The following is a 13,905-nucleotide window of genomic DNA, read 5'->3' on the forward strand; positions in this document are numbered from 1 at the left end:
ATTAGACTGTGAGGAACTAAAAGCAGCATCTGTTTGTTGATTTTGAGGAGCGCTTTCTTTGTAACCCAGTGTTTAGCATGGTGCTTGGAATATGGTAGACATTTAATAAATACTTGTTTCCTTCAGTTTTTGATATCTCCATGGTACTCAACACACAGGAAATACAAATATATCCTGAGCTGAATTGAGTTAAACATCCAGATAACCTGATAATTATCCTAACAAAGGCTAGAGTTAAATCCCATATGAATTTCATAATCCCTCTTCTTTGCTGTTCAACTGTCTGAACAGTGATATTGGTTTGCATCTGACAAATGTAAATTAAGAAATATTGTACAAGGGAGTCACCTTCAAGTGTCTGTTGATGTTTTTCCCCTAGTTGCTCAATCTCATCTCTTTTGCAAATTCCAGATATTAACTTGAACTCTCTTTTACCATACAATACATCAAGTTTGTCTTTGTATTTTCTAATATTGACCTTAACAATCCCATCATAGGCTTGAGCTATAGGATATACCAACTTGGAACTAAACTTAGTTTATTTGAATGTGTATTTATGAAAGAGAGAGAACTTGTGTCCCTAAGTTATAAAAAGATTCACTTTTCTTCATTTGAAGTTAGTTTTCACAGCCTTCTTTAATCCTTCCCATATAAAAGGCTCCTTCCTACCTCCCTTTTCCTTTTCTACAAGAATTGTAACTCCAATCCCTGCTTACCCTCTAGGGTCTTAAGTTCTCTTTTAGCCCTACTAAAGCTTTCTTTGCAGTGCTAACCTGTCTTTTTTTTTTCAAAATCAAATCTGACATAAATAGTATCATTGGAAGCACACTTCACCATAAATGACCTTTTCTTCTCAATTGCATTGGCTGAGTAGAGGACCCAAAATGGCATTCTGGCCTTTTGCAGGTAAGAAAAACAAGAATAAGTGGCATATATTTTTAAAGAGATAGAGTATAGCTTTTATTTTTTAACCACCCCAAAATTTTCCAATGGTAACTGTCAATATACCTTATGACATGAGCACTTTTTTCCATTTTTTTTCCTTAAAAATGGGTTTAAAATTAAATGGCTACATTTTTCTCTTTTCATTTTTTTAATCTTTAAAAAAAAAAGTATACTTATGTCAATGAAGAAACCTGAAGAATTGTGGCAGTTTTATGGTGATTATGTGTGTTTTTAAAGCCGAGACCTCTCAAATTTGTCAAGATTTGAACAACATGACAATCCCTCACTCCCCAAATTAGGACTTAAGAAAATTATGATCACAGAGAGATAACTCAAGTACAGATAGAAAAATGTCTTCATGAAATTTCAAAACATGAGAGCCTATTAAGAGCTATCTGTCCAACATAACCCACATTGGTGAGTTATGAGAACTATAGAGAACTCAGTGCTCACCCCTTAAAGGCACAGAGAAATTAGAATGGCAGATGGAGGGGATCTCTCTTACTGCTAACTTCTCCCAAATTCATTTGACTTTAAGAAATTTGGTGAATTCTAGTATAATGATACTCTAGGTGGTAAGATCATGAAGTTGACATTTCTCAAAAGCACCAAATGGTGAGAACACCAAATAACTGATAAAATTTTGTTTTGCTTGAGAAATAAAAACAATCCTTGATATATGTACATGCCTTTCATCTCAAAAAGCAAATCAGAGAAGATCGAGAAGTCTCTCTCACACATCACACCTTCTGCTGCCAGGTCTTTTCCATCTTGTGCCTTATCTTTCTATAGCTTACCAAGAATAAATCCATATATAGATAGTTCTTCATAAAATACCATGGTCATGAAGGAATTGACACTCATACAAAAGACATGTTGTATTCAAAATGCAGCAACAGGGGCAGGAAACAAAAATTTTTGTTTTATGATTTTTTTCCCTTTTTTGAAGCTCTAATATTCATTTTCCTCCCAACAAATGTGTGAGTGTAGCTATATGTGTTTGTTTGTGTGTTTGTGTGTGCACACACACATGCATCTTTTCATGTTAAGTATATCAGTCCTATAAAAGACTCTGGGGGGAAAAAGGAAACTGGGACAGAATCATAATAGATATCCCTTAGGGAGAGTGAGATTGTTTGTGGCTGAACATTATTCGCACTTTTCTTTCTCTATATAACAGCCCAGTGTTGCTCCATTTTACCTTTGTCGTGGATGTCAGGAGGAAGAAAAAATAAACAATGAGGTAAACCTGACACCAAATAATAATCATCATCACAATAACATTAACAACACAAATTTTAAAAAGAGGCCAAGCCAAATGATGGTGATCTGATTTGCCTCCACGCTTGTCAGCTGGATGTGAAAACATTGTGTGTGTGTTTGTGTATGTTTGATATCCAGTTGAGACCCATAGGAGAAATCCCAATCCTGAAAACATGAAGCAACCAAATACAATGGAGCCGAAGAGCAGTAAGAACATGGATGTGATCCTCTGCTGTGAAGGCTGGGACAGTGGGTAGGAAGGAGGTGAAAGTTGATTTTGTTGCTATTGTTGGCTTGTATTTAAATACTTGATAATTTGTGGCTTCTTTTGTCTTTCTGTCTGATTGGTTACAACTTGACCATTCCTGTTGTCCATTAGTCCCAGGGCCTGGGCTGGGGGAGATTCAAGCAGAAGGAGGTGCTCCGGGGACATAGATGTCTGGGGCTTTCTCTCCTCAGCCAAACATCCTGGTGGTCGCTGGAGGGGGTGGCGAGGCCCCCGAGGTTCCTTGGATCTCCGGGCCCTCCGCTGCTCAGAACCCTTTGATGTAACAATAAGCTTCCAGTGTGGCAAAGAGAATGTACAGGAGCCACAAGGTCACGAAGAGCAGAGTTGTGGCCAGCCTGCAGCCCCGGGGGCCGCCCAACTCCCCACCAAGGTGGGGCCGTCTCCGGTACAGGAGAACGCTGATGCAGACGAAAGCAAAGATGGTGAAGAGGGTGACAGAGAAGGCCAGGGTGCCAGCGGAAACGTGGAATTCCTGTCCTTTCAGGGCCCAGTAGATGGCAGCCACTGACCAGGCCAAACCGATGCCCAGGAAGACATTAACCGCGTTGCTCCCTGTGACGTTGCCTATGGAGGCATCCGCGTACACATCCTGGATGGCAGCTGCTTTGCTGGCAAAGGTGTCTGCAAGAGGGAAAACATGGGTTGGAATAAGCGAGCTGAAAAAATGATTCTTATTCCTGGGAATGGTCTACCCCTTAGAGCTGAACTTCAAAAGGTGGTGCGATATAGTGAAAATAATAACGTTTTAGAAATTAGGTCATTATCTATGTGATTTTTGGACAAGACACTTCATTTCCTCATCTAGAAAATGAGAAGGTTGGAATAAATGACGTCCGAGGTCATTTGTTTCTCCAGATCTGTGACTCTGTGTCAGTCCTGGAAGTCTGGGGCCTTTTTAAAGATCCACTTTTACATTTCAGTGCGTTATTGTTGTCCAGAGCCCCCAGTCCTGATTTTGACACAGACCAGATATGTGTCATCTTAGTTCCCTGGCCTTGTAAAATGAGAGGATGTGGTTCTCTATGATTCTGATTGGCCGGATGTTGTGCACTTTGGACACTTATCCAGCATGCAGTATCCTATGCCTGGAGTCTGTCTTTTAGTTCCACAATCCTGACGAGTTCCAGAAATCTGCTCTGTGGTAGTCCTTGGACCCTAATTGTTAGTTGGGCTAGCAAAGGCAGATGATAAAGATTGAATCTGAAGATGCTAGAAGCTCCATGGAATGGCCTAAGCTAAGCCAGGGTAAGTTATTTACCCTGAGAAACATGAAGGAGTCTGTATATATCCTCTGAGAACAGGCATTGTGTTTATTGGCAACTAGTTGGCAAAAGATAAAGGTATAGGCCTGGAGTCAAGAAGATCCAAGTTCAAAAGCAGCCTTAGAAATCCGCTAGCTGTGTGATTCAGGGCAACTGTCTTCTATTCCTTGTGCTTCAGTAACTGTAAATTTGGGATAATGATCGTATCTATCTCCTAGAGTTGTTGTGAGGACCAAATGAGATATTTGTAAAATACTTGACACTATACCTGTGCTTAAGAAATACATGTTTATTTCTTTCCTCCCTATACTGTGTGTAATTAATTTTTGTATATGAACTCAGTAAAGGGATGGGGCTGATACCAATAACATTTTGTATTCAGAAAGCATTTTGCATGCATTATGTTATTGGATCCTCACACAATCAATGTGATGTGAATAATATTAGCTTCATTTTATAGGTGAGCAAAGCTAAGCTCAGAGGGAGTTAAATGACTTGCTTAAGGTCATCCAGGACATTTTCTGGCTCTATATCCTTTTAGGATGTTGTTCAAGAAAACAGCCTTTTCATATTTAAAGGTATCCTGAGGTTGGATCCTTTTAGACAAATTTCTGAATGAATATTGCATGATATGCATAAAGTTCCCATTTCCTTATCCTGCCCAAGATTGTTGACCAATAAAATCAAGTTTTATCCCTAAAATGACCTTTCTTTTCTTTTTTTCTGAAATGCAGGGATGAGTATAGCATGGAATATGAGTCTCATAGAATTTTTCCCCACCAGCCCCATCTTCTCAGAACCCCCTTTCCCCACTCTCACCTGGGACAGAGGTGCCAAAGGCCACAAAAACAACAGCTGTGACTGAGTCCTTGAGGCCAATGGTGCAGCCAAAGTGGGAAGCCAGGTCACCAATGATGGCGGTGAGCATACCAATGATGAGGATTGAAACCACAAAGCAGGCCCAGCCGTGGCAGTACTCTGTGGGGGGCACACAGGCAAATAGCACCTTCCAAAAGACAGTAAGGAAGTGCATGACATAGTCGAAGCAGGAAGGCAGCCTTTCCTCACCTGATTCATCCTCATCCTCATCTCCTGCTGGAAGCAAGAAAAGTAGGGACAGGTAAAGGATACAGAAGATCATATTTTCCTTATTCATTGTAAATCCAACCACTAGCAGAGAACTTATATTTCTCTGTATGTGTATGTGTACACGTGTGTGTGTGTGTGTGTGTGTGTGTGTGTGTGTGTGTGTGTGTATTTAGACCTTTTCCCAAGAGAAAAGGAGGAGAGTTCTGCAGACCTAAGAAAATGTCCCTTTAATTACTTCTATACCACAACAGACTGAGATTGCTTTCTCTTGGGCAATCTCACACTGAATCTAGGTCAGAGGCCGAGATGAATTAGTGTAGGAGGGAACTACATTCCCTTCTTTACTGTAGTGAAACAAATGACATAAAACTGATCATAAAACCCAGGAATTGGTCATCTATATTTATGAGACATTAACAAATTCTCAGAAAAGACAGTGTTAGACACTTGAAAATTGTATCTTATCAGTGCTTCCCTCCTTTCCCCCCTTCTTTTTGGAGATATCACAGTAGTATCAATAAAATGCAGAAATGATGAGGGGGGAGCTTTGGCAGCTTTCATAGAGCCAAAGTGGGTCTTCCAAGAAAGAGAAAGAAAGCATCTGATCTTTCAAGGGCAGGAGAAATGGGAGCAGTCACTAAGCAAGAAAAACAGTTAACAGCACTACTGACAGGGAAAAGAGAGGCAGCAAATTTCAGAGGGAATAACTACTATTTAAAAAGAGGAGGAAGATTTCATAGGATCATAGATTTGGAACTGGAAGGAATGTTATTTAGCCCAATTATCTCATTTTACTAATGGAGGCATACTAAATTTGGAGTTAGAGGACTATATTCGGGTCCTGGTTCATTTACTAGCTACACTTAACTTTTCTGTTAAGGTGTCCCCAAAACCTAAAGACAAAGCAGGTAGTTCCTCTTTTGAACATGTCAAGACAGTATGTTATAGCAAGAACATCACCAAGCTTAGTGTCAAAAAAACATGGTTTCGACTTTTTTATTCATTCTTTGTGACTTTTAGAAAATCTTATCATCTTTCTGGACCTTTATTTCCTGATTTATTAGATGAAGGGATTGGAATAACCTTCAAGATTCCTCCTACTTTTAACAGTAATTCAATGTAGAATTCCCTCCTCAAGAATTCCCTTAAACATCAGGAAATATATTACTCCTCTATGTTCCTTTCCCTTTGGGCTCTTTATTATCAAGGGACCAAAGGAGTGATCAGAGGGCAACAGAAGGAGACGATGGATCCTTAGATATTGATGCTGGAAAGTGGGTCAGCAATAAGTCTTCTCTCCAGGGCTATAACTTAACTCTGACACTGAGACCTGTGGGATATGACCTTATGGGTTGCTATGGCAATGAAGAATTCTGAAAGCAACCGGCTAGTCAGCAACTCTCTGTTTATCATTTACTGAGAAGCAAACACACTTGTACTTTGCGGAGAGAGAAAAAGAGAGAGAGAGAGAGAGAGAGAGAGAGAGAGAGAGAGAGAGAGAGAGAGAGAGAGAGAGAGAGTGTGTTATGGTTTTCTATCTTATAATAGTATTTATAAGTTATGGTCTACAGCAATGCCATTGAACATCAGTAAAAATAGTCCTTTGGTTCTAGGCCAACAGACAAAAGTGAAACATCCAGTTTCCAGTGTCTGGGAGACTGTCGTCTTAAGGAGCTAAATGCTTATTGTAACCAAGCTTGACCACAGAGAAAAGTTGAAGAAATACAAAAGTAGAAAATCATATCACTGTATATGCTGTCAATGTTGGTTGATATGGTTGTTTGTTTTGCTGAATTGCTTTTCTTCTCCTTTTTTTAATTTATTACAAGGGATGGTTTGCTGGGTAGGAGACAGGGAAGGGATATATTCAGGAATGAAGCTAATATCAAAACAAAAGACATAAATGAATTTTTAAAACACCCCACAATTTTATTAATTTTCAAAATTCAGAGGCAAAGAGACAAAAATAATGCGTTGCCTCTCTCTCTACAAAAAGGGGAAATCAATATACAGAGAAAGGCATAACTTCACCAAGTTTATCAATCATCTGTAAATTTCAGAATAAAATAACAAATCCTGGCCTGCAGGTATTCTCAAAAATAGTAATTTTCATCTTAACTCATGGACCAATGCTTCTTTCCCCCATCAACTTCCTTTGACTTCTCTCTAGTGTTACCTAATATCCTTGTTGTCCATAACATTAACCCTTCTCACCTGCACTGACGGTGATGGCTTCCATGAACTGATCACGCCAAGAATGTGTCCCCACAACCAGGGCCAAGTTTGTCTTCTTAATTAATTTGTCCACTGTACTCTGTCAGAGAAACAGAAACCTGAAGCCATGAGATTCAAATTCTCAGAGCCCACTGAAGAATTCCATGTTATGTAGGATGGAATAAAGAGGGAAGGACAGCAAGATGAGAGAATGCCTCATTGCTGGAAGCTAGGGAAAGTACAAATAGATTTCCATAGGCTGGGAGCTGAAAAATATCAAAGGATACTTCTCTCCCTTTTTTTTTCTTTCCTCATATTTTCCCAAAAATAACAATAGTCATAATAAACATGTCTAATAGGCCCTGTACTATTACAATGAGTTTATATTACCTGAATTTTAAAAATGAAATAATAATTAAGATAAAATATGATTTAGCACTTAAAGCACTTTAGAGATCATCTAGTCATAGGATTTTAGCATCACAGGATTTAGCTATGAAAGGGACCACAGAAATCAGCATCTTCAATGTGAAAAAAAGGAAACTGAAGTTAGGAGACTTGCCTGTGTACAGTTGTTAAATAAGTAGCATTTTTATAAGTCTTTTCTTCTAACTTCTTTAGTTTGTCCTCATAACTACCCCCTTGTGAGAATTATACCCATTTCCCAAACTAGAAAATTGAGAAACAGTACCACTTAAATTATTTTTCCTGTTACACAATCATTTAATGATGGAAATAAACCTAAACCCCAAATCTCTCATCTCCCATCCCAACACTCAATTCAGTCTCACTGATGTCCTGACCTTGAATTCATAGGACTCTTCGATGATTACTTCCAATTTGGGGTGCTCCCCCAATACTGGCTTTCCCATCTCTGCTATCCTCTTGGCTTCCTCCTCCTCCATAGATAGCTTCCTGTCAGTCACATCTGCAACAAAACAAAATAAAACCAAGCTTCAAGAGACTTTCCCCAGAAGTTTACAATTTGTGCTTTGGATGAGAGGAATAGAGAAAATAAGAGAATATAAGAGAAGATACATTTCTTATGCATATTAACACCTTTATTTACTTAACACCTTTACCAAAAAGATTCAGATACTTTATAGGCATCTTTTGTGGGCATTAATTCCACAGTGACCCCTATCTCTATTTGTTTATAGGAAATCAAGAAATTAAATCACATTCCCAAGTCACTCATTAAGATACAGAAAGGATCAGATAGAAATCCCAAATCCCAAATTGCCCAACATCTATCCCAAACTATTCTGGTTCCTATTTTTTTAGACAAAGATGACTTTAGCTCCCCTCCATTGATATGCAACTTCTGTCATTTTTCATGTGGAAAAGTGCAACTGTTGAATGGCTAGACATAACTTCATGACATAGTACTGGGTAGAAAATAAAGAACATTGGACCCAGTAGAAATGCCTGCCATGTTGCATAAACAGCTGTTTACAGCACTTCTGAATTGGGGTTGTGCCAATAAAGAGGAGGCTACTTCCAGGAATATCAGCATTTAAAGTACATGCCATTCTTCTCACAATAAGGAATCTGGAAAATTTCCCAAAAACTTCATGAGCTTTCATCTAGTAATGCCTAAAACTAACTCCATGGGAGCTAGACAAAATTTTCTCAAAATAATTCTGATTCAGTCTCTTTGCTTCCTTCCAGAGTTCCCTCTGGGAAGTCTAGCATCCTGAATCTGTAGCCAATGAGGCTTTCCATAGTTTGAAATAGAAGTTCTTCCCAATTATGCCAGCAAGTCCCTTTTAAGGCAGCTTCAATATAAAGATGGATATATTTTCCGTCTTAAAGGATAAAAAGCATTTGGGAGCTTATTCCTTCTAGAGTTTAACTTAAGACACATCCAGTTTCCCATGTACACATACAATTAATTCTTTCATTTGTCACCTTAATTACTTTCACACCACATGCTGAGCTTCCTTGGGGATTCCTATACTTTGGATAGTCTTAAGATAGAGAGATGAAATAGGATCTTTCCTTTCACTATAGCTTAATGAATTGGTGGGAAAGGGAAGAAAAGTAACTTCAGCCTATGTTGGTGTGGGGACCCAAGAAAAAGAACAAAAATGAATGATCCTTTGAAGAATTTCTCCAACATCAAGGATGGCAAATAGTCAATGGAAGATCTGAAAAACTGTTTTTTTTTTTTTTTCAAAACTCTTTGAGAGGCTGGAGCATTAATCTCAAACAGCTTCAAAACTGTCCGCGGTACTATTTTTTTCTCTATTAAGTTTAAAATGCAACCAGACTTTGATTATTTCCAAAAAGGTTAGGACTCTCTTATGGGAAATTGTCTTCTCAAATTTCTAGGTGAGTTGACAATCTCCGAACGTTTGCAGTTCCTCTGGCCTCTATCATTTGAGCACCTCAATAGTGAATTCCTTTAGACAACAACAAGCTACAGCTAGAGTATAAACTTGTAAGACAGTCCTCTGGACATACAATAGTGATCTTCAGGGAGTGATTGGAGAGTCCCCATAACTATTCAGAACCACTCCATCTTCAGGGAATGAATTCTATACATATGTGTGTGTGTTATGTATTTTATTGGATGTTACTGTCTCACAAAAGGAGAGTTATATTCTGTCTAGCAGAGACTGCTATTTTTCCCTGGGTCATATTTGTACATGAGCCACACAGCTCATATGCCAACATAATGAGCTCCCTAGTGATGTGTCACTGTACCTGTGTAAGTCTTTGTCTATCTGTCAGTCTAGTACTGTATCTATTAGGCAGAATATTGATTTACCTATTGACCTATCCACTTCTCTATAACGTCAATCAAGCTTGTTGTCCAGCTTTCTATATAAATTTCTATCCGCTTCTGAATTGCTGCCTAGAACATTGTTTTCTTGTAAATACTACAGCACCTAGAAAAGAACTTTATATTAAAAACTCCATAAATATTTGCTGATGTACATGTCTCCAAAGCACCACAGATACAGAGCCTCAGTTTCATCTACAGTATTCATTCAATTCAAACCTCAACTAGGATTTCTTGAGAGAAAGCTAGCCAGGAAACAATTATTCTGGTCACTATTATATGACCTTCATGATTCAAGGGAAAGTAGGGATCATTGATGACCTGGATAATCTGCTTGGTATATGAGCAATATTTATCAAATCTTGAAGATCACAGAGAAGAGTTTCAGAGGAAGAGAAAACAAATCCGAGGCTTGAAAAGAATATGAAGCTAGAACAGTCTGCCAGGCTTAGAGCAGATGAGGTTATGGGTGATGTTTCAAAAGCTCATTCACATGGGAAAAATAGACACGGAAAATACCTGGATCACAGAATGCAGCCCTGGGCTTAATTAGACAGTATAAGTATAGAAGGGTTTAATTTCTACTACCCCATCTACATACCCAACCTATAAAAATAAGTATTTTTAAAAAAAAAAAAAAGCTTGAAGCTACCCAATGAACTTAAGTCATGCTCCCAAATGACAGCTTCCTGAATTCAGAAGTCTATGAAAATGCATTTTTGCATCTCATTTAAGCTTATAGGCAGATCAAAGTTGACATCCATGAAGGGTGGGGTGAGAGTAGGCAGTTAATAAATTTTGGAGAAAAAGCTTTTTTCTCTAATCTGAAACCCTGAAAAAAAATTTAATTAGTGAGAATGGTTGAAGATTTTGGTAGGACTCCATATGTCAGAATTAAACCATGAAAATTATCAGAGAAGGGAAAAGTGGGACAAGTGAAGATAAAGCTTCTGAAACCAAATGTATTTCTCTTCTTTTCTTGTCATCTTGCCTTTGCTTCTCCTTTTCTTTTTCTATCTCTTTTCCTCCCTTGCTTTCAAATAAACACAGATGGATTTATCTACATCATTAAAATAGGAACTCACTAAAATAAATGTGTGATTTACATTGAAAACTCAGCTTTAAGTTTCATGGGTTGTTTCAGCTACTGAAAAATAATGTAGCACATGGTAGGAAGACCTTTGTCCCTTTCACAACTTCAGATGGTACTTCACCAAGAGGTCTGGAGATATATATATATATTTATATATTATAATGACATTTTCTTAAGAAGTATTAAAATATCTTCTTATAAAACCATATTTCCTCTTGCCTTTACCCTTTCTGCACTAAACTATTAGCTGCATCTCCTCTCTTATACCTAAGGGAAAGGCAATGCTAAGTTTTTGCCTTGAGTCTAACTAATACTTCATAGTTGGATTCTACTCACAGAAGCATATTCCAGACTCGGGAATGAATTACACATTCTAAGCCCAAAATTTATTTCAGAATCTCTTTGAAATTAATTTGATTCATTTCATTAGGGCATTCTAACATCTCTGTTTCCAGCCAAGAGAAAAGCTTCAAATATTTCTTTGAGCTTACTTACACATTTCTTCATATAGGTGGATTTGAAGGTCAATGATGACATTTTCAAACATTCTAGCAGATTGGTTCTCAGCACCAAAGAGTTTTATGCATAGTAAGGGCTTAATAACTGTTTTTTGAGTTGAATAGAATCAATGAGATAGAAAAGTTGTAGCATCTATAAAGCTCCTACATTATTGCATAACTGTCTTTTCAATAATTTGAGGGATTTATCCACACAACCTCAAAATTTATCTGAAGAGCTTGTTTTCAGATGCTATATAGTTCAGTCTCTCTTTCTCCCATAGCTTAATTGAGATATTGGGTATAACGGGATAAGGAGGAGTCTTGTTCATATTTTTTATTTCCCATCCAAGAATCAGAAAGGACTAGCTAAATAATAGGTCCAAAGAATTTTACACATGGAAGGAATCTTAGAAATCATCAAAACCAATCCCTTTTTCATGAATCCTTTCTGCAACATTCCTGACAAGTCCAAACTCTGAACACTTTTCATGAAGAGAAAGTCCCCCATCAGGCAGACCATTTCATTTTTGGATGTCTCTGTCAGGAAATGCTTCCTTATCTTGAGCTCAATATGTCTTCTAACTTTCAACCACTCCCCCTTTTCCCATCTGGATATGTATAAAAATCAGCTAATTGATCTTTCATATGAAAAGCTCTTCAGACATTTGGAAAGAGGAGTGATGTTTCTGCCTCCTTCCCTTATAATTGCATGTTAAAATGATGCTAAGGATGCCACCTCAGATTCAAGACTGTAAAATTGGTGAAATGAGAACCCAAGCCTTTGAAGAACTTGGCAAGATTAAATATTTTAATATCCCCAAACTGACTACAAAACCTTAATCCCCACTGACCCAATAAGTGTTCTTTAAAAAGGGGCAAAGGACAGACGTCATCTGAAAGCTGATAGAAAAAGAAAAGGAAAAACAAACCTCTTACCTGGAGTCAACAGGAGTGCTGTTTGTAAATGGAAACCATATAGGAAAAAGAGAGAAAATGGAAGAGTTAATGTCCCATGTGGTAATATTTTCTAGGTGGTTGGGATTTTTTAAAGGTGCCAGAACAAGGAGAGCAGTGCTGTTAGTAGGTGAGAAATCTGCAGCCACAAATGAGCCTGTGCAAAAGCAGTAGGATGCAAATGAAGCTGATAAGAGGGTTGTCCACTGGGGGCCTAGGATTCCAGATTCTCTCTTTTTTGTTCCCAATACCTTTAGAAATGGAATGGAGGCCAGGGCTGAGTCAGGGCTAGAGTAAGACTTAGGCTAAGGGAAGAGGAAGGGTTGTGTAAAGACATAAGGGCCTGAGTTCAACAGTACTAAAAAGAGGAAGTAAAGATGAAGAAGTCATCAAAAGCCAAAGGGAACAATGCTAGGCTTGCCATCATTGTTAGGTATAATCAAAGACATGAACCCTAATTGTAATCCTACATTCTACTTTGGGAAAATGAAACAATAATTGGTTCTGTGCTTCACCTCATGGGGCAAACCAAACTTCCTACTTCAAGACAGGGCAACTTCTCAAATTGTCCATTGGACCTAAATACTTACAAAGAGCCTCTTAGCTATTGTGTCAAACAGCCTTCTGTCCAGAGAGAAGAAAGAGGAAGACACTTTATATATAGTATTTGCTACCTTTTATTCTTTTTTTTTTTCTGTAGTCTCAGGCAGCTAGGTGATTCAGTGGTTAGAGTGCAAGGCTTGAAGTCAGGAAGGCTCATCTTCCTGAATACAAATCTGGTCTCAGATACTTTCTAGCTGTGTGACTTTGAACAAGCTATCTTACTCAGTTTGTCTCAGTTTCCCCATCTGTAAAACGAGGTGGAGAAGGAAATGGCAAATCACTCTATTATCTTTGTCAAGAAAACCTAATAGGGATCATAGAGTCAATCAGGACTGAAAAATGACTGCACAACTGAAACAGTTGTCCCTGTAACTAGATTAAAAGCTCTTTTTTGTGGACAAAGTCTTCCTTGTGTTTCAAGATCTAGAATTAATCAATTTTTTGATAATAGAACACATTGTAGTTTCATGTATTAATTTCATAGCATTTCACTTTAAGGAATCCAAAGCACTATTTCTATAGGGCCTCTGGGATGGACAAAAATAGTCTATGCTATTTTGCTGGTGTGAATTATTGGAAAACAGACAGGGGATTATGAATTATATTAGAATGAAAGTCCCTAGGAATGGAACTCAAGCCTTCTGACTCAAGTTTATTATTCAATGCCACTAAAGTCAAATGTGATTTTGCTTCTGGAAAAAAAAAAAAAAGCCTATGAAGAGGAAAAACAGAAGCTGCCTCTTTCAGTTCACTGACCAAGCCTAAACACTCAGCTAATTGGCCACCATCCCATGGAAATGACTAATAAGGTCAGATTTGACAGATATGGCCTCTCTAGGAAACACCCAGGGGCCTGGGGCAAGAAGCCCTAACCTTCCATTGGTAATATTTCTCTTAGGAGGTAG

At 38.1% G+C, this 13,905-nt stretch overlaps 1 protein-coding gene across 4 annotated transcripts in view; it reads right to left on the reverse strand.

Moving 5' to 3' along the window:
- Positions 1-933: 933 nt before the first annotated feature.
- SLC8A3 (solute carrier family 8 member A3) overlaps positions 934-13,905 on the reverse strand; it is a 208,155-nt gene continuing 195,183 nt past the window's right edge. For 2 of the 4 annotated variants that reach the window (XM_051977689.1, XM_051977688.1), the window contains exons 4-8: positions 12,380-12,397; positions 7,866-7,990; positions 7,063-7,162; positions 4,579-4,854; positions 934-3,118 (exon numbers count right to left, since the gene is read on the reverse strand). In XM_051977689.1, the coding sequence (XP_051833649.1) occupies positions 2,742-3,118; positions 4,579-4,854; positions 7,063-7,162; positions 7,866-7,990; positions 12,380-12,397 (896 nt within the window). In that variant the 3' untranslated portion in view covers positions 934-2,741. The remainder of the gene's footprint in view (positions 3,119-4,578; positions 4,855-7,062; positions 7,163-7,865; positions 7,991-12,379; positions 12,398-13,905) is intronic. The other 2 variants (XM_051977690.1, XM_051977691.1) reach the window with 2 other exon arrangements.

This window comes from Antechinus flavipes, chromosome 2, assembly GCF_016432865.1.
Source record: "Antechinus flavipes isolate AdamAnt ecotype Samford, QLD, Australia chromosome 2, AdamAnt_v2, whole genome shotgun sequence".
In the NCBI taxonomy this organism is placed as follows: Eukaryota; Metazoa; Chordata; class Mammalia; order Dasyuromorphia; family Dasyuridae; genus Antechinus; species Antechinus flavipes.